The sequence below is a fragment of the Montipora foliosa genome, chromosome 7 (assembly GCF_036669935.1).
Source record: "Montipora foliosa isolate CH-2021 chromosome 7, ASM3666993v2, whole genome shotgun sequence".
NCBI lineage: Eukaryota > Metazoa > Cnidaria > Anthozoa > Scleractinia > Acroporidae > Montipora > Montipora foliosa.
The window spans coordinates 24,640,058-24,667,557 of NC_090875.1; the positions used below are offsets into that span (position 1 = coordinate 24,640,058).

Below are 27,500 nucleotides of genomic sequence, written 5' to 3' on the forward strand. Positions count from 1 at the left end.
TCGCTCAACGGTTGACTACGTTGAAGAACAATTGGACTCGCTGGTCAAATGTAAGAGGTTCAAAGACCGAACATACACGGTTGAATGATGATCAACGAGACCAGGCTGTAAGATTCCCTTCCACGTGCACGTGACGTCATCACGAGTATCAATACCCCGGATTATAGACATGATAACACCCCAATCGACTGCGCATGCTTCCAATCTTACATTCCACAAATTTTAATTTTTTTCGCGAGGGCTCGCCAGCAATAACATTCAGGTTAGCTTGTGTACGGTTAGCTCTCACCAATAGTGAGGGTAACACCATATTTTATCCCTGGTTGGCACAGTCTGCAGTCTGCGTTTTGGCATGAACGGCAAAAATACAGATACTTTGCCCCATTTTTACGAGAACGAATAGCTAAAATCGTCAAAAACCGATTAGTAAGTTTGCATACTTTTTCAATGGGCGTTACCAAACACAGGAACGGAACGGAATATACCGGAAAAAACCGGAATATGCCGGAACAAGGAGAAATGACTCTGGAATGAAACCGAATGACACCGGAATGAGACAGAGTGAATAAGAATGGGACCAGAATATACCAGAACGAGGGGGAATGACACCAGAATATGGCAGAATAAACCAGAAGAACACCAGAATCAAGCCTATTAGCATGGACCGGAATCACAAGGGAACAAAACGTATTTTTTTATCATTCTAGACTATGAATGAATGAGTATGCAGAATAGCGAGAATGACAGAAAAAAAAAGTTTACCTTAAAGGCTTGGAACGGGTCACAATGTTCTCACAATTTTCATGTAATATGTAATATGTAGTAAATATGTATTTGCCCCCTGGGCATCCCATAATAGCTATTTGAAAATGGCCGCCGTATCTGCAAAAAGGTCTATTTCCTGCCATGTTGCCCTAATTACCCATGATGCACCCAAGAGCGTGAACTGGTCTATTAGAATAACATTGTTTCTCTTGCTACTGCATTTGTTCACGAAAAAATATTACTTCCACAACAAATAATTATTCATTTATCGACGGATATACCTGTCAAATTTTCTCGCCATCGAAGTGCTCCAAATGTTACAAAAGGAAAACACGTAACACAAAAGCTGACTGAAACAACCGAAAATCGGTTGGCACTAACTAAAACAACAAATTTTGGCATTTCAGGTTCATTCCGCTATTCCGCTTCATTTGGGTGTCATTCCGCCTCATTCCGGTGTCATTCCGGTACCATTCTTGTTCATTTTGAACCATTCTGGGGTTATTCCGCCTCATCCGGCATTTTCCGGTTTATTCCGGTATATTCCTTTCCGTTTCAGTGTTTAGTAACGCCGCTTTTCACTTTTGCATAAATTTGTGCATGTGTTGATCAAAGGTCAGAAGGAACTTACTTAGATACGAAAAAAGACTAGAAAACGTTATGAAAGCTCGTCAAAACATGTTCTATTAGAGATTTCCATCATTCCCATCCACAATCTAATTTTAGAAATATTACAATTTCGACACATCTAGAGTAATTTATGCAAATGCTGCTCGCGAAGTGAAACCATCAAAGCGAAAACTCTCAGAAGTATGAGAATTCCACATTTTGCCCAAAATTTCTTAAGATATTATAACTTTAAGTCAAAGAGTGGACACCTACCATTAAAAGGGCCTTCGCTTTTGAAAAAAACTTAAAACGTAGACTGCATCGTCACTTTCCATGGCTCTTAACTGACCCGCGCCTACAAAATTTCCACGTGGTCGTTCGTGCAAAGTGAATTTTACACCCGGGATTTTACATTCCGTCTGATAGGTAAAATGCCTTGAAATTTTTAATTTTGGACTCGATTATTATATCCTGATTGAGGTACGAAAATAAATGATGGGTCGTAAACCAGAACAAAAAGTACAGATTCCAACATCTGTGGTTTGCCTCCTATGTGAGGCATACTTTCATAGAAAACCAAACTCTGTTGAAAGGGAAACATTTAAATACTGGAAAAATTGTATTCTTAATTAAGAGCGCCCAAGTATTTTCCGCTTACCGTTCGTCCAAAAATTGCAAGGTGAAGAAGAGACATCAAAAACAGCAACATCTCCAGAAATCAGTGCAACGAGCCGAACCTTCAACAGTTGCTTCCAATAAAATTCTTCTGAAATGGCAAACAGCGGAAAGCAAGTCTCATTACATGTTTATGCGGAGTTGATTGACGTTTTGAAGTGTTTCCTGGAGTTTTTACGGTGTAGGCACATTTTTGCTGTTGACTTGTGATATGGCTAGTAGAGGAGAACTAACTATACTTGTGACAGAAAAATACAAGGCCATATCACCTTTCTGAAGACTTAATTGACACAACAAACTTTTTTTTTTTTGTGATGAAATTTCAGAATCTTACCGCGTGTGTTTGTTTTAAAAGACTATCTTATAAATGATGCGGAAATTTTTTTTCGAATAAGATGTCACGCAGCGTGAGTGACCCAGGGTTGAGTACGTGGCGTGACGTGGGTACTAATCCTCGGCACTCGTTCGAGGTTAGCTTTCATGAATTGTTCTGGTGACACTCTCTTTTCGCAGATTTTTTTTAACTTAATAAAACTTTAGTAAGATCGTTTGGCACTTTATATACATAAATGAAGGGGTAGTTTCTAAAGAAACTGTGGTGCTCTTTAGATTTTTTCACCAAAAAATGCCGTCACGACATTCACAAACTTAAATTCAATTGCAACACTAAATTTTCCAACCTTTCCTCGGAAGAGTGGGCGGCGCTTAAAAATCTTAGTAAACGCAACGACATAGTTGTCAAATCGGCCGACAAAGGCGGCGCGGTAGTTGTTTGGCGGTCCGACCTTTACCAAAGAGAAGCTTTGCGGCAACTTTCGGATACCTCGGTTTATGCCAAAATCCCTAAAGATCTCACTTCCAAAAACCAAAAACTTGTCAAAGACACCATTCAGAATCTTATAGTTAATCAAGAATTACCGGACACAGCCACTAATCTCACCGTCAACACCCCTAGAACTTCGTGCATTTACTTCTTGCCTAAAATTCACAAACCCAACAACCCAGGTCGCCCTATCGTTTCGGCCTGTAGTTGCCCCACCGAACTCATTTCTAGCTACTTAGACAGGATTATGACGCCTATCGTCAAATCTTTGCCATCATACATTAAAGTCAGTACACACGCACTACAAATTTTCCGCGATTTCAATTTCTCCGGCCAAGACAAACTTATTTTGACCGTGGACATTACATCTCTATACATAGTCATTCCTAATAGTGAAGGTCTTCAAGCACTTAAACACTTTTTCGATCAACGCACTGTCAAAGAACCTAGCTCGGAAACGCTCCTCCGCCTTGCCGAACTAGTTTTAACGCTTAACTGTTTTTCATTCGCCGGCAACTATTACAAACAAATTAATGGTGTAGCGATGGGCACAAGAATGGGACCTAATCTTTTTGTAGGATATGTTGAACACCAATTTTTTAATCAGTACAACGGCCCCAAACCTGAACTCTACGGCCGCTACATCGACGACTGCATCGACGCTATTTCATCCAGCAGAGAAGAACTCGATCAATTTATAACCTCCGTCAACTCTTTTCATCCGGCTCTTAAATATACCTGGGAAATTTCGGAAACTTCATTGGCTTTCCTAGATATCAAAGTTTCTATTAGCAGCAATGTGCTATGTACTAGTGTGCACTACAAACCTACAGATTCACACAGTTATTTGTTATATTCATCGTCAAGTCCATCACATGTGAAGAACTCCATTTCTTATTCTCAATTTCTTAGACTTCGACGTCTATGTAGTGATGACTCCGATTTTTCCAGCAAATCAGAGGAGATGTGTCAGTTCTTCGAAAAACGTGGCTATCCTGTCTCTGTGGTCAAAGCGGGCCATCATCGCGCCCAACAATTTGATCGACAGTCATCACTACAAACGTCACAAAAAGATAAGAAATAAAGAATGACAGAATTCCATTCACCCTCAGCTCATAATCACGCAGTCAAAAGTATCATTCTTAGTAATTTTAAATTACTCCAAAATGATCCCGAGACTGGTAGAATCTTTTCGCAACCTCCACTTATTTCATTCAAACGCGACAAAAACGTAGGCAACTTTTTAGTTAGAAGAGCGCTCAAAACTAACGAGCAACCCGGCACTTTCAAATGCGCGCGCTCACGATGCAAAACTTGTCTTTTCATTGTTAACACTAGCAAGATATCGGGACCTAAGCGATCTGTTAACTTGATCACCGATCGTTTCACATGTACCTCCGCAAATGTCATTTATTGCATAACCTGTACGTTATGCAATAAATTATACATTGGTGAGACAGGTAGACGACTAGGTGTGACTGACCGATTCCGCGAACACCTTCGCGATGTTGAGAAGAATGACAAGGATGCATCTAAGCCAGTCGCTTGCCATCATTAATCTGCCTAACCACTCCAAAAAACACATGGCTATCTGCGGCCTTTGCATACAACTAGGTACGACGGAAAGCCGCAAGAACCTGGAACATAAATTCATCTTTCAAATCGGCACCCTTAATCCTCACGGTATTAACGAACGCTTTTCATTTAACTAATATATTCCTATTTTTCACGTTGCCATGTTACCACCAATAGCGTAGCTCCTACTCTGCTATAAAAACTACACGTAACCCATAATCCCTCGATTCGCTCTGACGAAGGGCTAACGCTCGAAACGTCAGCTTTTAGAATCTCTGTACGGTGGCCAATTTACATTATCAAATTTTTATATACCATATATATTACCAAATTTTTATATACATAAACATGTGAGGCTCACCTTATTTTGGAGTATCCATTGTACAGTAGGTACATCTGTTCTCCTAGCTGACAAAACTCTCGTTTCTCTTCAATTTTTATCAGATAGGTCTAGATCATTGCTCTTGATATACTGAAGGAACAAAGAAACCTTTAGTATCACTGGGCCACAAGATGAGATTACTCTTCAATGGAAGAAGAAGTACCACGGTTATCACAGGATGACGGATAGACATAGTACTGAAGACACTTATCGCAATTGAACTCTCAGAAGAAGAATATATTTCACGTACAGAAGACTATGATCCACGACTGCCCGAATACTGTCTAGATCCGGTTTCCTCGATTACATGGACAGACTGAACAATAGCCTGCGTGGCAGGCGTCCGAAGGGGAGGGAAAGAAGAAAAAACGAGCGGGAGTGGACTCCCCCTCCCTCCCTCCCTCCCTCCCTACACTCCCGCGTTCCTTTTGATCCTTTCTCTCTCCTTCTACGGCCTGCCACGCAGGCTAACTGAACAATGAAAGAGATATGTGCACGGGACAAATAAGCAATTATTGTTCCAATTATTTAGTTCAGTATCATTTTGATCAGTGACAATGTAAATGTAGAATTGAACGAAAGATTTACTGATAATTGCTTTTTTTCCTATCAGTGTTTTTCAGTTTGTTCCATACAAAAATATGGCTCTTCGTTTTCTCGTAAATAAATAACATGGAATTCAGATAACTCACCCAAGAAGGAGACTTGCTTCCATTCCATTGGACTCTAGTCAGCAAATATTCAGGCTAACAAATTTGTAAAGTTCATGCAGCAAGAGAACTCGTTTTCGCCAGGACTGAATTTCAAAATGGCGTCCCATCATTTACGAATCAAGAGCACCAAAAGCTGTTATGATTTTATGACGATGCAAATCGTGAATCTAAATGCAAATCCAAAAAGCTATTGGTTTGAGTAATTTTGGTAACATTCACATTTCTTCCCAGCGTTTTCTGAGTTACCAGTTTAAATGCTTACCAATAAATTGCCCTCCATTAAAAAAAATGCCGTAATATTAATATTATCAAATCTTTGGTGAACAATCGAAAAGGCTAAGCTAATCGGAGTAACTCTAGTAGTATGAGGGCGAGGGCGTGTCACTGACAAGTAAAAAACATGAAAATATCACAAGATATTAACGGCACTGTTACACTCGGCAATTTTTCTCAGGCTTGCAATTTGTCTCGCAATTTTGCTCCTTGATTTGTGTTACACCAGGAAATGTTTACTACAACTGCGTTTCACTAACTTTTACCTTTTTATAGACAAAGTTTATGGGAAGGTTAACAGAAAATTCCGTTGTAATGACTTCAGAAATCACAAGCAAAGAGATGTAGTAAAGTAGTTTAGATCTTTTTTTATTTTCTTTATTAATTGTGTTGTTTTTAAAATAGAAAATACAGTACACTCAACAAATATTGACCAAATCTACCATCAAGGTAGAATCTGTAGGTCCTGAAACAACAATCAGACTTCAAGCTGATTATCGAAAAGAATCGATCAGCGGGGATTCGAAAATGTATCGGAGACATACACCCTTGAATCGATCTTGAGTTGGTTAAACAACTGAACATTTTTCAACAACAACAAACTCCTCCCAAAAGTGTATTTCTCGCTTAGTACTCGGTGTGTCTGATTTCTTGATGCAGAAAACGCCTACCAAAATAGCCGCACCAAGCACCAAAATACTTCCGACCATGCGGAACACAGGAACATAGGATCCTTTCAAATCCGCTACATAACCTTGGGAAGAAACATCCAAACAGAACATGATCAAGCTCCCGAACGAGTTCTAGGAAACCCTGAGTAATTAATAGCAAAACGAGCAGTAAAACAAAATGATGACTAGCTTGAAAAGCAAAAGAAGGGAACGTGGCCAGGATTTATATAGGTTTTATGAAGGAAAAAAGTGTGTTTCCTCTAGCTTCCGGACTGATCTACATCATGCCATTTGACGAAAACGCGAAATCGCAACAACGTGGCATTGTGACATGGGGTTTCAACCGTACGGCCATTTCTATTTCCTTTAATAAAAGATGCTTGCCGCTTTGCAGACGCCTCAGCAAACCTACTGTCGTTTGCGTTCAGCAAACTATGGTATATAATAACCCCGGTAAATTAAAGAGGTGAAATGAGGTATTTTTCGAAGCTTACTCTTGGATACTGGGGTAAGAAATTCGAGTGCTTCTAATACGACTCAAACGAGTGTCCTTTCGATTACCATTCGCATGCTCTACCCCTGAAGAATACGAGACTCGTACAAGTTTACTCATTTTTCCAGAATATCGCCGACTAAACATCAAAGAAATGCACTTCTTCATTAATTTGCTAAGTGTAATGCGCCGCCGGATCAACTCGAAACTTCAACATTCCACCCCCGGGCAAAGCCCGGGCATTTGAACTTTTAAAAATTGGATCGTTCAAATTCCCGCCCCCTTGGGCCAAACGGGTGTTCAAATGCCCTACCCTATCGTCGGATTTGTCTGTTATACCCTACTAAAGAACAATCGTCGTCGGCTCCTGACGTCTATAGCAAAGACCTTTTGAAGACCTTTTTTGTAGGCCAATCGCTCACAAATGCTACATCTCTTCCTTTAAACTCTTCCATGTCGTCCAAACATGTTTTATAGGTGTTAGCGACTTCGGCGCCCGAAAAAATCGCAGGCAAAGGTCAAGTTCCCCACTCCTCGGGCATAGAGGATAGTCAAATGCCCGCGGTTTGCCCGGGGGGGGGGGGATGTTAAAGGTTCGCTTTGATAGGCGCGTAAGCTATAGCATCGTCTCTGCTGCACTGATGAGAACGCATTCGACAACTCTTGTTCCCAGGGTCTCTCTTCCTCCCTTCCCTTGGAGCGGGAGGAGCCCCTGGGAACGAAATTAGACAATTTTCACCTGAGCCTGGTCCCACGAGTCTACTGCAGCAAAGTGGTAGAGCATCCGAACTATTAAACGGGAGGTCATCGGTACGACTCGTGGTAGTAGGGTATCCCCGAGTTAAAGTCAAAAGTTGAAAATTGTTGTTTTGCAGTTTATCTGGTTGGGGTCACCAACGAGGTAGACTGCCAGCGGCCGTTCTTTTTGCCTTGGGTTAGCCTGGTGAGATGTAAACCTCAATTAGCAGGAAAGCGCACGGAGAGTCTGATGAGAGGAAAAAATATCCTAACATCCGCGCCCGCATTTCTAGAAGCTTGGGGCTACTCATCTCGCACGAAGTGGCGAAAATTAGGAGATAAAAGGGACTGCTCCCAGTCTACCAACGAGACCACCGTGACTTCATGTGAAATGCCTCCGTAAACTGTTATTTTGGTTAATTGTTATCGATACATCGAGCATGAGTAAGTGTAGTTTACCTCCAAGCGCAGGTCCACAGGCTGCTGTAATGCACGTCACGCATTGAAAAACACCAAATCCTAAAGGACACAATCGTTCTGGAAGACTTTTTAAGACAGCTATACTGAGGCCACACCCTATTGTACCATCAGCTAAGCCATATACCACAAAGAACAGTACGAAGTGTAGACTTGAAGTTGCCATAGGCAAAAAGAAGGTAACCAAGCCTTCCGCGGCCGCGGCAATGGCATAAATATAACAAGGATCCATCACCGTGATGTCATTAAATCGACCAATCACTGGGCGAATCAGTAAAGAAGCCAAGCCACTGTAGATGTAGAGGCGGGAGGCTTTTACTTCGGAAAATCCAATTTCTTCTAAGTAACGAACCTTTGAGAAAAGAATAACGCCGTTTGAACTTTGTTGCCATAACTTGTAACAAACTCAAACTTCGCCGCACAGAACCAAGAACCCAACTTCCCAAGGATGTTTCCCCGAAAATTTAACACGAGGTTCCACTGAAATTGTCAAACTTTTAGTAAGATATGCCAATCACTCCCCTAGAACGCAACGGGTCGTCAGCAGTAGCTGTGCATGGCTAAATGTACCAACGAAAACTGCTTGTGGAACGGGATCCTTTTTGCATGCCTCGTTCTTTCGTTTTTGCCTCAAATGACTGTGGGTTTCAAACGGAAAAGGATTACAACACTGTCCACTGTCCTTTTAGGAAAACGTTTTGTTGTTTGCCTAATGTTATTGTCAAGTAATTTTTAAGGGCATTCGCGAGGCCCCAATTGTTGACACGGTAACAGTATAGCATTGCTAGTAGAAAAACGTCAAAAACTCAGAGATTACCACCTGATCTCGCCAATATTGAGTTTAGACAATTTTACTTTGCTGGTAAACTGCTCATGCAGATACAACGCTAGACTTCATTGACGGAAAGGAGACAAAATTTGCGCCTCACTCCAAGCGTAAATATGCATAAATACGCTCAGATAAAGGAAATGCTTGCGATACAGGCAACAAAGGTGGGAATAACAAATCAATATAATAATAAAAGCGTTCTTACCATATGCACCGTTGGAGTGTAATGTCCAAGGCATATGATGGTCGCCGAGGTTGTGCATATAATAAATTTTTTGTGTTTCAATATTGAGATGTCCCAGAACTTCTTGTCATGTTTGAGGTCCTTATTAAATCCTTCCTTGTCCGATTCCAATGTGATTGGTTTATATACTAATACCAAGATGAGAGTGACCGACGTAATGCCACTCATGGCGAGAAATGTCCCTCTCCAACCAAAGTTTTCATGTAGCACTTGTACAAGAGGGCTCATAATAAACAACCCTCCACCGGGCCCCATGGCTATTAGCCCCAGGCTCATAGAGCGCCATTTCATAAAGTACCTTGGCACAGCAATATACGTAATCATGACAACGCCACATGATCCAAAACCGAAAAAGCCTCCGTACGTCACGAACATGACGTAAAGACTTGACACTTTCGATGTTGCTAACAGAGAAATTACACAAATAAGTGATCCAAAAAAGGTCACAATTCGAGCTCCAAAGCGATGATACAGCTTTCCGATGACCGGACCAAATAATCCCATGCCCATCATGGCAATAGACCCTGCCCACGCTGCGATAAGAAGGGAAAAGCATTTCGCATGTTAGAACAATATCATAGATGGCTATTGTGAAAAAATGCGTGAACACACGCATGAAAACACGCGTGAAAACCCCCTCAGGAGGTGTCACTAAAAATAAATAGATGAGGAACGGGGTTGACTCAGAAGGTTAATAGAGAAGATGGAGGCTCCGGTAATGGACTCCTGTCGGAGTCAAATGCTTTTGTTGTGAAATTCTGGTCACCGAGGCCAAGAATATGTTCGAATATCGACAAGAATTTAGCCCGCGAGCACGTTCTCCGTGGGACTGCGTCCACCGCAGAGAGAGAGCCAACAGATTTTATATGCCCCTCAAAGCGGAATCTTAGACCACAAAGCAAAAACGTAAACCCAAACCAACCATGCAGGGAAGGAATAATGAATAAAAAAGCACCAGCTGCATTATTCACAGCCGTTAAGTTTCGTATTTTTTTCCATAGAATAGTTCCTGAACGTTTAACTTAGTTGAGCTATAACTCTGCTTTGAACAATTCGATTTGATTCAGGCGCCCGTCAACATTTTTTGATTGACTTTGAAATTTGTTCCTTTGTTTAGCTGTTCCGTCTTTTCCGCGTTCATTTTGGAGAAAAGTGTAATTTCTGACGGTTGAGCGTGCGAATACGAAATTAATATTTCTACGGCACAGGATCAAAAGGGTGTGGGTGCGATTGGTATAAGGCATGATGCGTATCATGCTGTGTAATATTCAACTATTATTCCATGAGTGCGCATTGGATATGAGGTGATAAATAGCCAACAAGGCGCGTAGCGCCGAGTTGGCTATAATAATTGTTTTAGTATATACTTCACGATGTAGAACATTATGGTAAACATTTGTGTTGTTGTTACACAATATTAAAACGCAAAATTATCGACAGCCAGAATTACAAGCTTTTGAAGAACACAGTTTCGTACTATTGAATACAGCATCTTTATGCCGAACTTTGTGGCTTCCCTTGTAGCTTCTGGGACGGCATTGTCAAAAGTTGCTGTTTTTCCGAGGCAGACACTTCTCCAAACCTGTTGTTCTCAGCCATTTTGCCGGACATAACTTAAACTTCGAGCCGAATTTTTTTTTTGACACACTGACAGTTAAAATTTGGTTAAGATTTCCAAGATTTCCACCAAATTTGTCTTAAAAGGAAATACGTGTCAACACTTGTCATTTCTCCATGACGACAAACAAAGGCGATTGTGTTTTGCATAATTAATTACCCGTCGGACTTCGATGGGCAAAAAATATGAATAGATCTTTCAAAACCTTTTTTAATCCAAACTTTTCGAATTGTTTAGTCCAAGATATGAAGTTCTAATTCATGAGAGGTTAATTTTTCCAGCTACCGTTCAAAAATTGCTGGAAATTGTTTCCCTGATATTTTCCCATACTTTAAGAGAGGTTTTTCCGTGAAAAATTATTTCGAACAGTCCATAAAAAGCAATTATGTTTGCACATACGAACCATATAAAGCCCTTTACTGAGGCAGCCATTTTTACGAGTATGGCCGCCTCGATGAGCTCTAAACTTGAGCCCGCGATATGTTCACGTGATACTTGTCACATTAGCATACATAGAAGGGTGGACGTAGGGACGTACTTACGGACGTACGGTCCCAAGGTGACGTCATAGCTAAACCCAAAATTTCTCGCATCGATGTGTTACCATGGGTGCTTACCATTTAGCCACAAAATCCGGAAATTTCACGATTTTGAGGTTAAATGGAAAGGAAATTTCCCGGAAAATCTTTTCGGAAAGTGTGGACAACCTCCAGAGGTATTCCACTTTTCCGTTCGGAACGGAATTCGGGAAATCCCCTTACTATTTGCGAGAATCGTTCCGTTTCCAGGCCCTTTCTCACAAGATCGAGTAAATATGCGGGATAGAATGGTAAGCGCCATCCTCATCCGGTAGGACAATAGATTCGGCAAATCGCTTACCTTTATGGAACGATCATTTCATCCGGATTATTTGGCTAAATGGTAAAAACCCCATATTTTCTTAATCATGGTGCTCCGCGCGCGCTTTTTCGGCGCGCCGAGCTCCGCTATAAATTGTTAGTTCGTCGCGTGGTGAACCATTCTAGGCCTGCATCAGTCTCTGTAACTTTTGTTTCTTTCTATGTATCGTTATTGTTTTGTAACAAGAAACCCTTTAAACCCTGGAGGGTTTGTAGCACCGCATTGGTTCGGAGAATACGTTTCCTCACAGGGGGTTTTGGTTTGTCACAGGTAATCGGGTAGGTTAAGTTGTTCATGGCTGCCGCTGGTGTGAGGCCGAAAGAAACCAAAATAAACCTGACGTATTGCATTTGTCGGTGTAGTAAAGTTGAAATCTGAGATAATTCACCTGTGTCAGCCTTGCCTTGCTGGAACTCTTCCAAGAGAGCTGGGAACAAGATGCCATAGCTGAAGGTGAAGCCACAAATAATAATGTTGGAAACGACCCCTGCGAAACATACGACCCACGACCAGCAACTGTCCTGAAAAGGAATTACCTTGCCAGAGCCTTCGCACGTTACCACTTGGATCAACCTTTTCCCAGCGGTCCGCTGATCGGCCATCTCAACTTGTGAGAGCTATAATAACAATAAAATATAGATAAACATATCTTTAAGACGACTAGGCCATTTGTCGGACATTGTAGGTCATTTGCCGGCACGAAGACCACTTGGTGAACTTATTCATTTACATACGAAGACAAGTGGATTTAACAAGGCAGTATATGGAATGATCGCCACATTTAATATATTTACCCTAATAGAAAGATTTTGCCTTTTTCTTGCAGATCCTGTATGCAAAAACGACCGACTTCGGAGGCGACGTTTTTGTGTTCGTTCCGCGGAGCAGACTTTTTTTAACCTCAAAATGGGGACCTTGGCTTCCACGTCCCAGACACAATTTTTCGTTTTCCGCACATTTGACTCTTTAAACTTTCGAAACCGACGGATCACAAAATTCAAAAAATATTACAAGCACACGAAACAGTTGAGCATCTGTCTCAATATACACACTTGCTTTATAAAATTTGCATACGATGCCACAAAGATAAACATGTCACAGAAGAATCACTAATCGTGTTACGTATTGGTAACGTCACAATTATTTGTGATTCCGCGCGAAAAGTTAGAGGTAACAAATTTATTCGGACTGATTAACTACTTGGGTTCCTATATCTGGTGGAAAACGGTTGTCCTCTGAGATATTTAAGCGAAGATATTTGCATTCGTCGATATGATCAGAACAACAGCCAGAACGATGATGAGAAATTAAAGTTGCAGACTACTTATTACACCGTATTTAATTTATCTTGCGTTCAATATAATGTATTACACTGCATTTGTAACTTTTTATTTATTTTATTTATTTAATTCAATATTTATCCAGGGGCATCCAATTTAGCAGAGCTAGTTTAAATGGAGCCCTGACACAGCACAAAACAAAGACATAAAATATTAAAAACTACACAAATAATTAAGTTACGGTATAAAACGCAGCATGTACCGCAGGTGTTACTGTTTAAGATTGCGCTTTAGTTTGATTTTAAATTCGCTGAACGTCTCTACTTGCCTAATGTCTCTCGGAATGGTGTTGTAAGTTCGAGCGCCGTTTATTCTGAAGCTCCCCTGATACTTTGCAGTTTTTTGCGAAGGGAGAGCGCAGCAAATCACGGCTTCTGGTGTTATAGCCATGGAAAAAGTGTGCGTCCCTAAACTCTGAAAGTAAGTACGAAGGCGCTATTCCGTGAAGACATTTATGGACTAAAAGGCATTTGAGATAATTTCTGTGCGTTTGTAGGTTGGGCCAGCCAGGTGTTGACTCAGTGATACATGCGGCACGTCTATTTAGCTCATCTAGGTAATCTTTGCTCCCAGCCCCACAACTGTCCCAGACAGGCGAACGGTAATCGAATAATGGCAAGACTATAGTATAAAAGAGCATTAGGCAAGTTGGCTTGGGGAGAACCTTACGCGCTCGACGCAGAACACCTATTCTTGACGAGATCTTGTTACCAATATTCTATGTGGTCCTTCCAAGATAGAGTGTCGTCTAGGAACACTCTCTAGGCTTGATAATTCTCTATATCACCTCCCTGACGCAGTATCTTACTTACTCCACGAGCTTACCACAGGATAACTTTGATTTATTTACCGTATACTTAACAAAATTACTTCACGTTGTGTTCCCTTATCAAGTTTCGCAATGCACTACATAACCGGCTCTCTTGCACGCACTCTTTATAACCTATTGATGCATTCGTCATTGACCAATTAGAGCGGATTATTTTATATTCACCATATTTTTTGACCATTTTTGCTTTGCGTCTTAAGGGCATTTGACGCAGAACTTCACACAGACCGGTTGTAATTGAACACCAGAGAATTGTTGAATCGCGGTGAATAACTAATCGACTGCGTTAAATAAATGCTGCTTGGTATAACGAGACCACCGCAAATTGTTGCGTATGCAACGGCGCATTTTGTTCACGTCTGAGTTAAATCTAGCATAACATAAGGGCAGCGTGAGAGACTCGGTAATGACTCAAGCAAGTTGGTGTGTTCATCATGGGGCAAAATAATCTCACTTACCGGACAAAAACTGCAGGAATCATCTGTGCTAGTAAAGTGAACAGGAGCCATGTGCCCAAGAAAATCACGACGCACTCTGAATTTTGAGGAATATGAATCCGTTAAACCAAAGATTTATTTTAAAAGCGCTCCTCTGTGTGAAATGAAAGAGCATAAACAAGCAGTCGCCATCGTTTTTCTTTAACTGAAAAACAGGTTTAACAAGAAATTAAATCCTACTTGATATGATATCCCAAATGGTAAGGCAATACTTCCACACTGCTCATGGAAATCTTCTGTCATCTTAATATCTTGTCCTCTCTGCATCTTGGAAAACCTCATGATCTTTGCTCTGAAAGGTATCTCGCGTGCAAATTAATTGCAACGGATGATCATCAAAGACTTAATAGTCGCTACCACGTGCGTCAATAAGTTTATTCCCTTGTTTTTTTAGAAATAGTGCGTGCTGAAGACAAAGTTCGGAACAAACAAGATAATACCGGTATTTTCACACACGTTCGACATACTAAAAAGACCTTATACAAAATAAATCTGTAAAAAACAACTGATATATACGCGCTTTGCGCCTAGTTAGTCGTCATTTTTGGGGTGTAAATTTTGGATTTTGGTCTCGCTTTGGGTGTTCCGGGCAAAGCGCCAATATTTTAAGCCGTCAAGGTCTCGTTTAGGGTTCCGCGAAGAAACACAGAATTACGCGAAGAGATACAGAAGTCAAATTTTCTTTTTAACTTGTTTTTAGGGGTCAAAATTTCCTTAAGCCACGCCCAGATTAGTCTCCTTTAGGGGTAACCAAAAGCTTGAGCTACGCCCAGATGGTCTCCTTTAGGGGTTAAATTCAAAATTTCCGACGAGCATCCCCGTCTGTTCCATATGGGAGTCCCCCCCCCCCCCCGGGATTTATGTGCATGTCCAATTCAATCAACTATTCGGAAAGGAAACCCCATAAAATCTACTGTATTTACATTTAATTTAATGCTAGAGCATTTTGGTAAGTTTCGACGGTGCGATGTTGGTCTACAACTATCATGAGTGACAAGTTTTTGTTTAAAACGGACGACTCGTCAACTATCACTAAAATTAGTGAAGTCAGAGGACAGAACTTGTTCTGCAGAAAGGATGATTCAATACTTGTTTGAAGCCATCTCCTTCAACAAATTTCCCTTCTTCTCAAAGGCAACTACCCATAGATAATCGTTTCACCGAATCTGGTCTTCCGTGATGCTGGGACAAGGGACTTTTACCCGGATCGATGGCGTTTGATTTGGGCCACTCGTATCCTTTAAGATTACAAAGCTCTCATAAATAATAAAGTAAAGTCTCTGCTTACGAGCCAAATCATAAATAATGATATTGCCGAAACCAGTTGGTAGAACAGCCACAGGGTTCAATGTGTTAGCGATTTGAAGGGATAAATGATAGAAACCTCAAAAGCCATATCGCGCTTCTCTTTTCCATGGAAAAAGGCGTCACAATCTGACAAGAAGTAATTAATTCGTCAAAAAAATCTGATAGCGGTCCTCTGTCAACGGACAAATCCGAACTTTCCGTTGCTTGTGCAACTGCAGATTCTGAAGGCGCCGGTTGCAGAAGATCGTGCAGTCCCTGTATCTCTCTCTATCACCATTCTCCCTCTGCTCGCTTGCGTGACTAAAGCAGGCTGTTCGACTAAACTCAGAAGGGACTGCGATCAGTCTAACCTTGACCCGGTCTCCGCCACATCCCACCCCGCCACAGTACGTCTAACAAATGGAAAATTGATTACCTTGTTCTTTCCATCTTCCTTCATCTCGGTTTTTCTTTGCTTGTCTTATGAAGATTTCAAAAAAAGAAAAAAATCGCAGGTCGTTTCCTGTTTGGCTGCGGTGGTGCGATTTAGCAAATACGCTGCCGACTCATTTTTAAGCTTCAGTTGTAGCCTCGGAATAAAGACGTGTACGCGATAATGTAATGTCTTTCGGTTTACAGTTTCGTGCGCAATCCGCCCAAAAGGCCATCAAACGGATCCCTTGCAAGCGTGCTATCTTTCCGAAACTGATTCCTTTTGCATCTGTTTGGCGCATGCGCTCATGCCCCTGAATAGTTCTCCAATGTAACTCACTTGGGAAATACACTGGTTAAGTTTTCATAGCAGAATTATGGCGAATTTTCGCCTTTTGGGAAAAAAGACTCTTTAGAATAGTGGCCCAACTCGTTTGCACTCTCTACGTACATTAATGCCTTTCTGTTGTCCTTTTTTATTTTTAACCTCTTCACTGACTTTCAGGTCAGGAAGAGGAAAGTGAACTGTCAGCCGTCTCCTCGCCCAAACTCGCCAAAGGGACGAGGCGGGAGAGGTGAGTTTTTTTTAATTTTTGTTTTTTGGAGTGGGCTTTGTCAGAGGGCGAAAAGGTCATGAAAAAATAAACATGACCTCCTTAAAAAGCTTTTGAAAAGATGTCAATCTTACAGCAGAATATTGCCTGAAAAATTACAAGGGCTAAATTACCAGAGAAGCTGGAAACCCCTTCAATTTCGTTCAATTTTGACAAAAAATCCCCTCTGTTATTGCGCCGACGAAGGAGACGCTTCCCAATTGAGTGTTTGGGTGTTCTGTGTGTTCGTAGGTGGCCTGTGCATGTTCCAAGCGCGAGAACTGTCAGTTGGTTCCAAATCTACGTCACAATAGCATCCAGCACGCCAAGCGTTTGTTTTGCGCCATTTTGGAAAGTCACAATAACATTCAACATGCCGATGAATCATTCGGAAAAATTCGGGAAAATCGGAGGCATTTCCGATCGACACGAAACTTTGTCAGTAACGAGTTATGGCTTTTAGCCAATCACTGACCAGTTTTTATCGGAATCGGTTGAAATGACGTTATTCTCTGATTTGCTGAAGATCACCTTTGAGCGAGACGTAAATGGCCTCCACGCAGGAGGGTGAAAAACAAGGAATTTTAGTCGAAATCTCGGGAAAAAAATACATAGAGAGCTTCTTTAGAGCCAAGCAAAAACATCTGGATGGTTTTTATGGCAATTGTGAAGGATATACATGTTAAAAAGGTTAGCGACTCTGTTGCTGTGTTCTCGCGGATCGGTCGATTTTTCTGAGATTTGAAAGGATGATTGCTAAGTCAGAAGTTTCATTTCAATGAAAACACCACAGGATTTAGTCCACAAGTAATTTCGAGTGAGAAATCAACTCCCTATAACTCAGTCCAGGAGTAAAAGGATTAAGATGCTTTATGGAAACCGATACAGGTGCCTTAGGTCCCAAGGCGACGTACTATAATCTACGATTACTGCTAGTTATTATTATTATTATTATTATTATTATTATTATTATTATTATTATTATTATTATTATCATCATCATCATCACTGGGATACCAAAGGGAAAAAAGGGAGGGGAGGGGACGGGTTAGGAGAATGCTTGCAGACCAGTTATACTCCGAAAGTTTGAACAACGCACTTCCGGATCCTTGCGAGTGGTCGTGGGTTAAACTCCGGCAGAACCATCTTTAAGGGCCTTGGATGAACTGAGGACAAAATGCGAATTCCAAGTCTTCCCCCAGCTTCTCAATAAATGTGGCCGGTTTAGGTGAGATAGACAACGCTTATTAGTGAATGGCGCATGAAGCTACAAAGCAAACAGGACATACAAAAAAAAAGACAATAATAACGTTTTTTTTTTTTTTGTATTTATAAATTTCCTACACCCCTGCAACCATGTATTGTTAAATTAGAATTGTCGTCATATCGCACCCTCTCAAAGTTCTTTCAGCCCAAACAAGCCACACGCGCGGCACTCGTTTGATTCACTTCAGTGAGAGGTGGAGTTATGGGAAGAGATAACAGAACACAAACTAGCCGCGCGCGTGGCACTCGTTTGGTTTGCTTCAGTGAGAGGTGGAGGGATGGCAAGAGAGAACGCAGGGTGCCAAAAAGAGAGAAAGAAATCTGCTAATCGATAAACTATCAGGCGCAGTTCCGTCGTACGTTTTTGCTTTCAAAATGCGGGTGTGCCAATTAATGTTGTCTCTGTTCCATGGTACTTGATTTGCAGCCTGTCGAGGGAGTTCGTAGTCATCCCTGCCCTAACGATCATAGTTTTTTCATGAACATCGTAAGATTGTAAGACCAAACGAGGCGTAGAGGCTCCAGGGTTACAGTTTTATGACGGCATTCGCCATTAGCAAAAGAACACACTGTAACGAATCAATCGACAAAATTTGGTCAACTATTAAGTGATGCATTTTCTTTTCTGCCATCAACAAATAGCAAGTGTTCCTCAAGAACTGTGCCATTGGCGCATTCATGACTGGCGAAAGTTTCTCTTTGCAAAAATATTGGTTTGGTGACAGAGGTAAGATTAGTTTGGTGACCACGTTTGGCGTCTCGATGAAAGATCACCTTACGGAAGTCTCGTTTCCCAATGATGTAAATGCAAGGATTAAACAATGATGCAACAAAACGTAGCCATACGATAACATACACAAGAGGAATGGGAAGCTCTGTAACATCAAGTCTGCGGAGACCAAAATACGGCAGCCAGCATACTACGTAGACAAGCAGCATAGAGGCGAACATGGGGACAGCCTTGCGTTTATGACTAGCTCTGCACCCTCTTTGTTCAGAACCAGGAACACAATGTTTGCGAATATTTCGACTCTGACGAGTTATTTCAATAATTATGTAAGCATAAGTGAAGCTCATTAACGCAAAAGGAAGAAAAAAGAAGAAAGTGAGAAAAACTATGTCATAGGCGAGTTCCACTTTCGCGACTTCATCGGTTGGGTTCTCCCTCACGTCGTGGTGGATTGGATCGAGCCAAGTAAACTGCACCAATGCTGTGAACGTTGATAACAACCAGATGAAGAGAATGACCACAACGCAATTGGGTCGAGTTACTAGAGAAGTATAACGAAGAGGATGAAGTATGGCAAGATATCTGAGAAGATAAGATAAACATATTGGTCAGTATTTCATGGCAGTCAGTGTGATAAATACGAGAAAATGTTAACTCTGCTTTGCAAGTGAAGATTCATTTTAATTAATTTAATTTAATTAGTGGTTTCAGTCCTAGTCCCTTGGAGAGCTTGCTCAATAACAATAGGGAGATTTAGCAACGACGACGGGATCGGCAACGAGTACGTCATCTCGAAACATAAATTCGCGTCATTGTAATCACTTCGCGACTATTCAAAGCTTTTTAACATAGCAATGATGTGGCAGTCCCTCAAAAATGAAAACGGTATGAGTCATGCGTAATTTAGGGAAGAAAATGATAAAGTTACCAAATGCAAGTTGAAAATATCTTTATCTGGGAAGAAGCTATTAACTACGTTTTGAATGAATTCAAAACAAAGTCTTGGATTTGTTGACTCTTTAAAAGGACCACTTGGTAATCGTGTTGTGGAACGGCCTAAAAGCAGGTCGTTCGGGCACACTAAATAGGAACCATCTTCGGGCGACCTTGGATGACGGCCTATATAGGTCTTTCATTAATTAGGTTAGCAACTTCAAAGAGTACCGTTTGAAGTTCTGAAAACGTTAGGATGCTTTCTCCAATTGGAACCTTGAGTGATCTTTTGACTAATCTGATGAGAGAGAGTCTGATGTTCTATTTTGCCATGGTGCATCAGCTGGCGTGAAGTTCCATTCAAAGCCTTCCATAACTCCAAAACTTTTAAGCTTCTCCCAGTCCCAGGGTTTCGTAACATTCTTAAGTTCCTGACTTGCTGCGACAACTTGCGTGCCGTTGTCGGAATAGATCTTTCAATTGACGGATATTCTCTGAGTGAGACAAATCTTCGCAACACCATAAGAAATCTTTCTGTGCTGTAGTCTGGCGCAAGGTCCAAATATACGCTCTGGTTCCAATGCAATTGAAGATCACTCCATATGCTTTTGACGTAGTACGGTTCTTAACTGCTTCACGGATCGTGAAGGATCCAAATAAGTCAATTGATGGGAAGTACCATGGAGGTGCGCATATGCAGGCTTAAGTACTAGTCTTTCTTTGGAAGACTTCCCACACTTGTCCTGATAGTTTCTTGACAAGTTTCTTACATGTCACACAGTTGAGCTTTACAGATTTTATCATTTTAAGTAATTTGTTTATCCAGAACCTCATTAGCATGAATGTACTCAGTAAAGTCGAGCAAATCGATGGCTGATGTGGTAGGTTTATGATATCTTTCTTGTTGTAGCCGATTTCTAGCTGCATTTTTCAGCGCGGCCACTTATCACATACATGCCATCATCATAGTCGAGGACACAAACGTCTGTAAGTACCATGCTTTATATCGTTCTTCATATTTCGTTGTGCCTCTTTAATCCAGAATACCTCCGCTGTCTCTACATCTTTCCTTGATATTTTCTGCGTCGCGTTCTTAAAGGTTACTTTAGGTTCTCGGTGATAAAGCTTTAAGATCCTTGCTGTCACTCTCAGTAGACGGTTATAGTCTGAGAATCGTTCAATCTTGACTCTAGACGCCAAGTCGTCTTTAACATTTACATTCACTGTGTTGACTGCTTTCATGATTGTCCAAGGTATTCTTACTTCAGAATAATTACGAGAAGCAGGCCACTCACTCTCTGGTTGTTTGAGGAAGACTAATTTCACTTGGCTTCTTTCCTCTAGTCAATCAATTTACTCTCGCACCAATACCAATCCTTGATGTTGGTTCCTTCCCGAATTTCACCGATTCCGACGTGTAGCGGCGAAGGTGTTGAAACCGTAGGAGCTTTTCTGTATCATTGCGTGTACTATCTGAGAGTCCGACTCGACTACGCAGTAGCATTTTTCAAAAGTGTACCTGCATTCTTTATTGATGAAGGATTTAAACCGCTTACTTAACACTGCTCCACACAGCTCCATTTTGTCGATGGACATTTTTTTATGGGTGCAAGACGATGTTTAGAAACAGTCAAATTGCACGCAAACCCTCCGCCCTGTCCTTGCCATCGTACATTTGCGCAGGATCCGTAAGCGTCCTCTGAAGCATCACAGAAGATAATAAGAACAGGATTGCAAACTGCGTCTGAAGGCTTTAAGCATCTCTCAAATCTGACTTAATTCATTTCAGGTAATTCATTAAAGAATGCTGACCAATGTTTTTTATTCTGCTCGGGTATGGGATCGTCCCAATCGGGCTTTCGCTATTCCCCCATAAATGTCGCATTAAGATTTTGGCCCGCACTGTGAAAGGTCCTGCAAGTCCTAGAGGGTCGTACATACTTTTGACTTGCGAAAACATCATCCGCTTCGTAAGTGGACCTTAATCGTTATTAGGATTGACTTTCTGTACTCCACGTTCTTTTTCGCAAAGTTGAGCTCCGCTGCAAAGTACAAATGGTCTTTAATCGAGTCCCAGTTGACTCCCAGCACCTTTTCAGTCGCTACGTTTGGCTCATTAAGTATAGACTTTTCGCTATTGCTTGAGTCACAGGAAAATATCCAGTCCTTCAGTCTAAATCCGCCTTTAATGATTAAGGTCTCAATGGCCTGCGTTAGTTTCTGCTCAGTGGGAAGGTCTGTGGTACCTTCTATAATGTCATCCATCTATGTGTTGTGTTGCACGATCTTTGCAGCATCTGGATATTGTTTACCTCCCATCTCTGCTGTCTTGCGCAAGGCCAATGATTGTAGCGATGGTTGTAGAGGGCTTATCCCCGAATGAAACTCTTTGCATTACATAGGTGTCGGGTGTTCTCTCCGTGACCATGTCCCTCCATAAAAACCGGTGCGTGTGTTGATCTAGTACTGACGTTTTAACGGTATGGTACATCTTCTTGACGTCACCTATGAGAGCTACTTCATTTTCACGAAAACGCACAAGTATTCCGAGCAGACTGTTGAGCAAGTCTCGCCCCTTTGCCCAGTACTCATCATGTACGTGACCCATGTAGTTTGCGCTACTGTTAAACACGATTCTTACGGGAGTAGATTTAGATTGATGTGGTTTGAGTACCTCGTGACGTGAAATGTAATGGGCAGGACCTTTGTAATTGCTAAGTTCCTCTTTGGTGAGTTTACGAGCGACCCCTCGTTGTACCATATCTCGAACTTGGTCATCGTATAAAGTTGCGTGTCGCATGAGTATTCTTTCCCGGTCTACGCCCAGTAGAAACAGCTTGGCTAGAGCTACTCCTCTGTTGTCAGGGAAATCGGCCGGATCTTTAATCCAAGGGTACTCCGCGAGCCATCTATTGTCTTGAGCGTCAAACTTCATGTTTTTCTCAACCAGCTCGAGTTCTTTCTCTTCTTTGACACTGTAGTCTTTACTTCCGACAGCACAATGTCCGCATTTGCAGCTTCCACAACGTGGTACACATTCAACGCCAAGATTTTCTATTTTGTAGAAGACGTCGACGGGTCCAGCTTGTCGCGCAATTTCGTCCTTTGACACGCCTTTGAACAAATTTATCAGATTCTCGGTGCTTACGCTTTCGATGTCTAAAGTAATATTATCGATACCATAGGCTTCAATGTCTCCCGTTTGATCTTGTGCATCAACTAAAGGTAGTATATACTTCATTGTATTAATCTTCTCGTCCTGGGCTCCGATCTGATACATGTAAATCTACTTTATTTCCCTTAAAGATGTTGTCCTTTGGCTTTGGAGTTCGTAACGAAACATAGAGAAGCTGCGTTGTCCCACATTACGTTCGCCGTCCCCCTTTTGGTTTTGATCTTCTGCACTTGTAGCCGGCAAATGTCAATCTCTGTATTGCTGCAAACGTTCGTTGCCCTAGTCTCCCTCGCAGCCGTTTTTAGTCTTGTCACGCAACGCTCCTTGTGGGGAGGAGCGTTGCGTGACGAGACTAAAAACGGCTGCGAAAGAGACTATTGTTGGCCCAGAGGCGCTAGACATTTTTGGCACCTGTCTTTCTTCGTGCAGAGACTGATGATGTGTCAGTGGACAGTGGTTTATGTTATATGTTTTCTTCGCTCTGCATCCAGGTGCGAGGATCACTTCAATCTTTCCTAAAGTTATTTTCTTGTTGTAAAGGAGGTTCCCTTTAAGAACGATGCCTACTAATTAAAGATATTTCTGCCCCGGTTTATGATTGTGCAGGAACTGTAGATCTTAACAAATGTTATTGAAATCCAAAAAGAAAATTGAGGATAACCACGCATTTTTCAAAGATAATTCATGAATAATATTGGTAAAGAGCTTTAAAATACAAAGCAATGTATGGCGTTCTTTCTCAAATTGAAGCTTTATTATCTCTCAAAAATGCATGGTTACCCTCAATTTCTTTTTGGATACCAAGAGTACTTACTAAGATCTTTTTCTCCGGATAGTTTTAAACCACGCAAAAATATCCCTGTATTAGTAAGCATCACCGATAGGAAATCCGAGTGTCTCGAGACGCGCAGAACGTATGCGCAATAACAATAGTAGACACCGTCCTCAAGATGTAGATCATCACAATTATCACACGTTACTTGAGCAGTAACGAAAGGAAGGCCAGAATAATTTAGACTTCAACTGGATCTAAGCCTGAATCTTTTAGGCATTCCTTTCGTTACTGCTCAAGTAACGTTTACAACTGCGATGATCTACACCTTAACTTGATTCTCTCCGCAGTTTAACATATGGCTTTCATATATCAACTCTCGTCATATCTCTAGGTCTATCTGTTTTGACTAAAGAGATGGCAATAATTACCACTCTTAACCGGGGTAAATGAAATGAAGGGATGATTTGTTTCCCGATTGATCCTTTGCAGGATGCTCTGCAAATCTCAAAATATCAATGTCTGATTAAACAATCAGTGCGTAACTGCGCGTGACAAAATAATTGTCTGATGCGCGGAACGTATGCGCAATAACAATAGGTGGCACTGTCCTTATAACTACACTTTACCTGTCAACGGTAACAGACATAAGGTGAGACACAATCGATGCAGAAATGAAACGGGACATCTGCTCCTCCGACACGCAAATCGCCGATTGTCGGACGATGTTGCATGTGATAAACAGCGGCACAGATACCAGGCCTGTTAGCAGGTCAGATAAAGCTAGGCTACCTAGCAAGAGGTTCGTGTTCGATCGTAGGTGCCTTTTTCTAGACATTAACACCAAAACCACAGAGTTGATGGATATGATCAACACGGCTAGCACAAGTGGAACAACATCGGCTTTAGGGTCGAAAAAACCGTGGATATCATCTGCAATGCAACATTAAGCAACATTAAGGGAAACAGTGAGTTTTGTTTCCCCTCGACCCTCGATGTTCTCCTCGGCTTCGCCTCGGGGCTTCGCCTCGACCCTCGATGTTCTCCTCGGCTTCGTCTCGGGGAACATCGAGGGTCGAGGGGAGACAAAACACACTGTTTCCTGTGGGGCCATTCATTAAGTGTTAAGTTATATCTCCCAACTCAAAACAAAACAATACACGAATTTTTACACGGAATTTGCCGCTGTTTCAAAGGTGCATGACCTGATCACGTGCGAGTCGAAAGTTCAAGTCGTTGTTTCCCTGGAGAGTTAGTGAGTTTTAGTTCGCCCTAGGGAGTTAGTGAGTTTTGACCCATGACACATGACACGTTGTCCTCCAATTGGAAAACGTGCTTGAGTTGGGAGGTATAACAAAAGATATTAACAACCCCAGAAGTATATTTAAAAAAAAATGGTTCTCTTGTTACTGGGTACACAAAGAAAGGGAAATTGAGTCAACTACAAAGCCTTTTGTTGAAGAATAGCGGGAATAACTGAAGAATACAAGGAACAAAAACTTAATAGCAAGAGAAACTAGCCGAGTCGCAGAGATTGAAAGAGGAACTGGGGTGAGCACCTCGTACCCAGTTACTCGTCCTATTTCCAACCAAAGAGCCTGGTCACAGGCTAGGGGACTGATAGCAATTCCTTCTAAACAACTGTCAAATTGATATCTGATTAAATAAGGAAATTAAAGGATCTATCCGCATTGCAACCAGGGGCTGGTATTAAAACCTCTAGGTTTCCATGGTATTTAACACTGGTTAACAACCCTGGCCAGTTCGTCGCACACTTTTTAAACCTAATAACTCCAGCCGAATTTCAAGAATCCGCACACAACTCAGTGACTTGTTTTACAGTGTTCAGGATCCCAAGTCAATGGTTTAATTTGCATTTACTCGCTGTTCTCTTCCAAGGCTTTGCACAAACAATCAAGTATATTTTCATTATTACTCATCTTAGAATTGGGAAAAAAAGATATGTTTTTGATGAAATAGAGCCTACCTTTCGTCGTGTTTTGATGAAGATGATAGACGAAAAGCCCACGAGAGGCGTTATGGAGCATTTTTAATAGAAGTAATATAAGTGCCTTTGAAGTCTGGTCTTCAAGCTCATAAACGCTATCTTCCTGTAATAAATGCATACGCATCAATGAACAAAGAACATAACTGCAGGAAAGATAAAAACGTCGAATATCAAAACAGCCGTTAACTCACCCTGCAGCAGAAACTTCGGCTTGTAACCGTTGCCGAAGAGGTTTGTGTGCGAATGGAGATCATGTGAAGTCAAGCGCTTGAATATGCTTCAGTTGAGAACAGAGGACACCAATTAACACAAAACATCATTAAATCCATTTTCCAAGTAAATTCATGATTAATGACCTCGCGACAAGAGCATCTCTTTATTATTTTCTTTTGAGAGCACTTCTCGCTCCTTTCCGGTTGATAAAAAAGCAGCGTATCTCCTTTGGCAAATAATATCGAAATTTTAAAACCCTTTGTCTTTATTCGAGAAGGTAAATGATAGCAGATAAAGAAGATATATGACTTTTTCAAACGACACTCATTGAACGTTAATTCGTTACGATTCTTTGGGCAGCTTAATAAACGCCTGTCAACTGATAAAAGCTCCATTTCAGTATTATTTAAATAAAGACTGTATTTGGTTATTAAAAGAGAGAACCAAAAGTCTGCGTAAACCAATTGTCTCTAAGAGAGAACAAATATTAAGTAAAAAAGGCAAAATAAAGACTAGAAATTTCTAATTTTCATGTTAATGTTTGTTCATCTTTTGGTGATTTTGGACTTTCCGGTTCTCCCATACTATGAATAGAGATACAGGAAAGAAAAACAAAATTTCAGGGCAGTAATTTGACGTGGTTAAGGGGATTACAAAAGATTAAAATGAGTATCCAAATTCATAATTGTGAGATTACATATTGCTTAACAAATGCCTTCTTTTCATGCTAAGAGAATGCCAAAAACTCTCCTTGTGACAGTCACAGTCAAAAGTATCACGTTATGAAATTTGGGAGAGATTTGAGTGGTTATTCAACACAGTTGAAAAAAAATAAATGGTGGGCGAGGTTTCCCGCACGAAATGAATACAACACCACAAAATTAATCAACTAAGGTGTAAGAAGACTCAGCTGGAATCGTTCATTTGATATATCTTCAACCTCTTAATGGAATAATGAATACGCTTCGGAGATTTACATCACGCCATAAACAGACGTAACGAGTGTGTGAACTATATTTTTATCATACTTTGCTCAGTCCTGTGGTTTTTGCGTGTTTGGATAAATAATCGAGGACTTGTGCTTACCATGTACTATCATTACGCTTTTTAGACTTTTTACCCACGATAACAGTCGTTTAACTGTGTTTAGCTTTACTCAGATTGCCTGCATTATTTCCACCTTACTGGCACTAAAACGTCATGATTCGTTCAATAATTTTGTTTTTACTGGACGAATGACTATACCGGCCTACTCCGATCTTTTCCGGATTTCAGAAAAAAAAGGAATATTAACATAATGCAAAGTCATATTAACAGAATAAACTAATTCTGGACTTTTGTTTAATTCTAGGTTTTATATGCATTTATGTTAAGTACAGTGATGAAACTCTTTTCATGTTATGATCTACAAAGTCTTCAACTTAACAACTCGGACAAACAGTAATTTTCCAAAGATGAAAAAATTCTGTAACTGAACCCGAACTGATCGCCTTAATGCTTATGGGAAAAATTAATGAGGGAACTAAAAATTCCGTCACAAATGCAATCAGTGAGCCAGTCTCTCATTTTTAATCCTTCATGAGATTAACTCTACTGTTTTGATACAATTATAAAGAACAATAAATAATAGCTAAATAAAT

The 27,500-nt window shown here is 41.0% G+C and overlaps 4 protein-coding genes across 14 annotated transcripts in view; all 4 read right to left on the reverse strand.

Annotated features, from left to right (window-relative positions):
• The window catches only part of LOC138011503 (tumor necrosis factor receptor superfamily member 16-like), a 33,003-nt gene extending 28,180 nt beyond the window's left edge, over positions 1-4,823 (reverse strand). The window contains exons 1-2 of one of the 4 annotated variants that reach the window (XM_068858539.1): positions 4,809-4,823; positions 2,033-2,140 (exon numbers count right to left, since the gene is read on the reverse strand). The gene's annotated coding sequence lies outside the window, so the exon portion shown is untranslated. Of the gene's footprint in view, positions 1-2,032; positions 2,170-4,808 lie in introns of those variants that run through there. The other 3 variants (XM_068858530.1, XM_068858538.1, XM_068858534.1) reach the window with 3 other exon arrangements.
• A 1,345-nt stretch (positions 4,824-6,168) lies between these two features.
• LOC138011500 (monocarboxylate transporter 4-like) lies at positions 6,169-14,741 on the reverse strand. Of its 2 annotated transcripts, XM_068858523.1 has the most exons (6): positions 14,632-14,741; positions 14,413-14,488; positions 12,174-12,402; positions 9,229-9,800; positions 8,177-8,546; positions 6,169-6,569 (listed from the first exon to the last, which is right to left on the reverse strand). In XM_068858523.1, exons 1-6 carry the CDS (start codon positions 14,676-14,678, stop codon positions 6,385-6,387), a joined length of 1,479 nt encoding a protein of 492 aa, XP_068714624.1. In that variant the 5' UTR covers positions 14,679-14,741; the 3' UTR covers positions 6,169-6,384. The 2 variants fall into 2 exon arrangements, with proteins under 2 accessions (XP_068714624.1, XP_068714625.1); XM_068858524.1 differs by lacking the exons at positions 14,413-14,488; positions 14,632-14,741 and adding an exon at positions 12,580-12,886.
• A 3,143-nt stretch (positions 14,742-17,884) lies between these two features.
• Positions 17,885-24,532, reverse strand: LOC138011504 (histamine H2 receptor-like). The gene is made up of 2 exons (XM_068858541.1): positions 24,269-24,532; positions 17,885-19,341 (listed from the first exon to the last, which is right to left on the reverse strand). The coding sequence occupies exons 1-2, from the start codon at positions 24,475-24,477 to the stop codon at positions 18,627-18,629; spliced, it is 924 nt and encodes a 307-aa protein (XP_068714642.1). The 5' UTR covers positions 24,478-24,532; the 3' UTR covers positions 17,885-18,626.
• Positions 24,533-27,184: 2,652 nt separating this feature from the next.
• LOC138011510 (histamine H2 receptor-like) overlaps positions 27,185-27,500 on the reverse strand; it is a 31,002-nt gene continuing 30,686 nt past the window's right edge. For 6 of the 7 annotated variants that reach the window (XM_068858546.1, XM_068858548.1, XM_068858545.1 and 3 more), the window contains one exon: positions 27,185-27,500. This exon is cut by the window's right edge and continues 1,732 nt beyond it. The gene's annotated coding sequence lies outside the window, so the exon portion shown is untranslated. The other variant, XM_068858551.1, reaches the window with a different exon arrangement.

Excerpts from the sequence above, each read along its gene's own strand:
- LOC138011504 (XM_068858541.1), bottom strand. The coding sequence starts at position 24,477 with ATGTCTAGAAAAAGGCACCTACGATCGAACACGAACCTCTTGCTAGGT. Across the intron at positions 19,342-24,268 it reads ATGTCTGTTACCGTTGACAG|ATATCTTGCCATACTTCATC; the intron begins GTAAAGTGTAGT and ends TTATCTTCTCAG.
- LOC138011500 (XM_068858523.1), bottom strand. The coding sequence starts at position 14,678 with ATGAGCAGTGTGGAAGTATTGCCTTACCATTTGGGATATCATATCAA. Across the intron at positions 9,801-12,173 it reads GCAAGGCAAGGCTGACACAG|CGTGGGCAGGGTCTATTGCC; the intron begins GTGAATTATCTC and ends TTCTTATCGCAG. Across the intron at positions 6,570-8,176 it reads CTGTGGACCTGCGCTTGGAG|GTTATGTAGCGGATTTGAAA; the intron begins GTAAACTACACT and ends TTTCTTCCCAAG.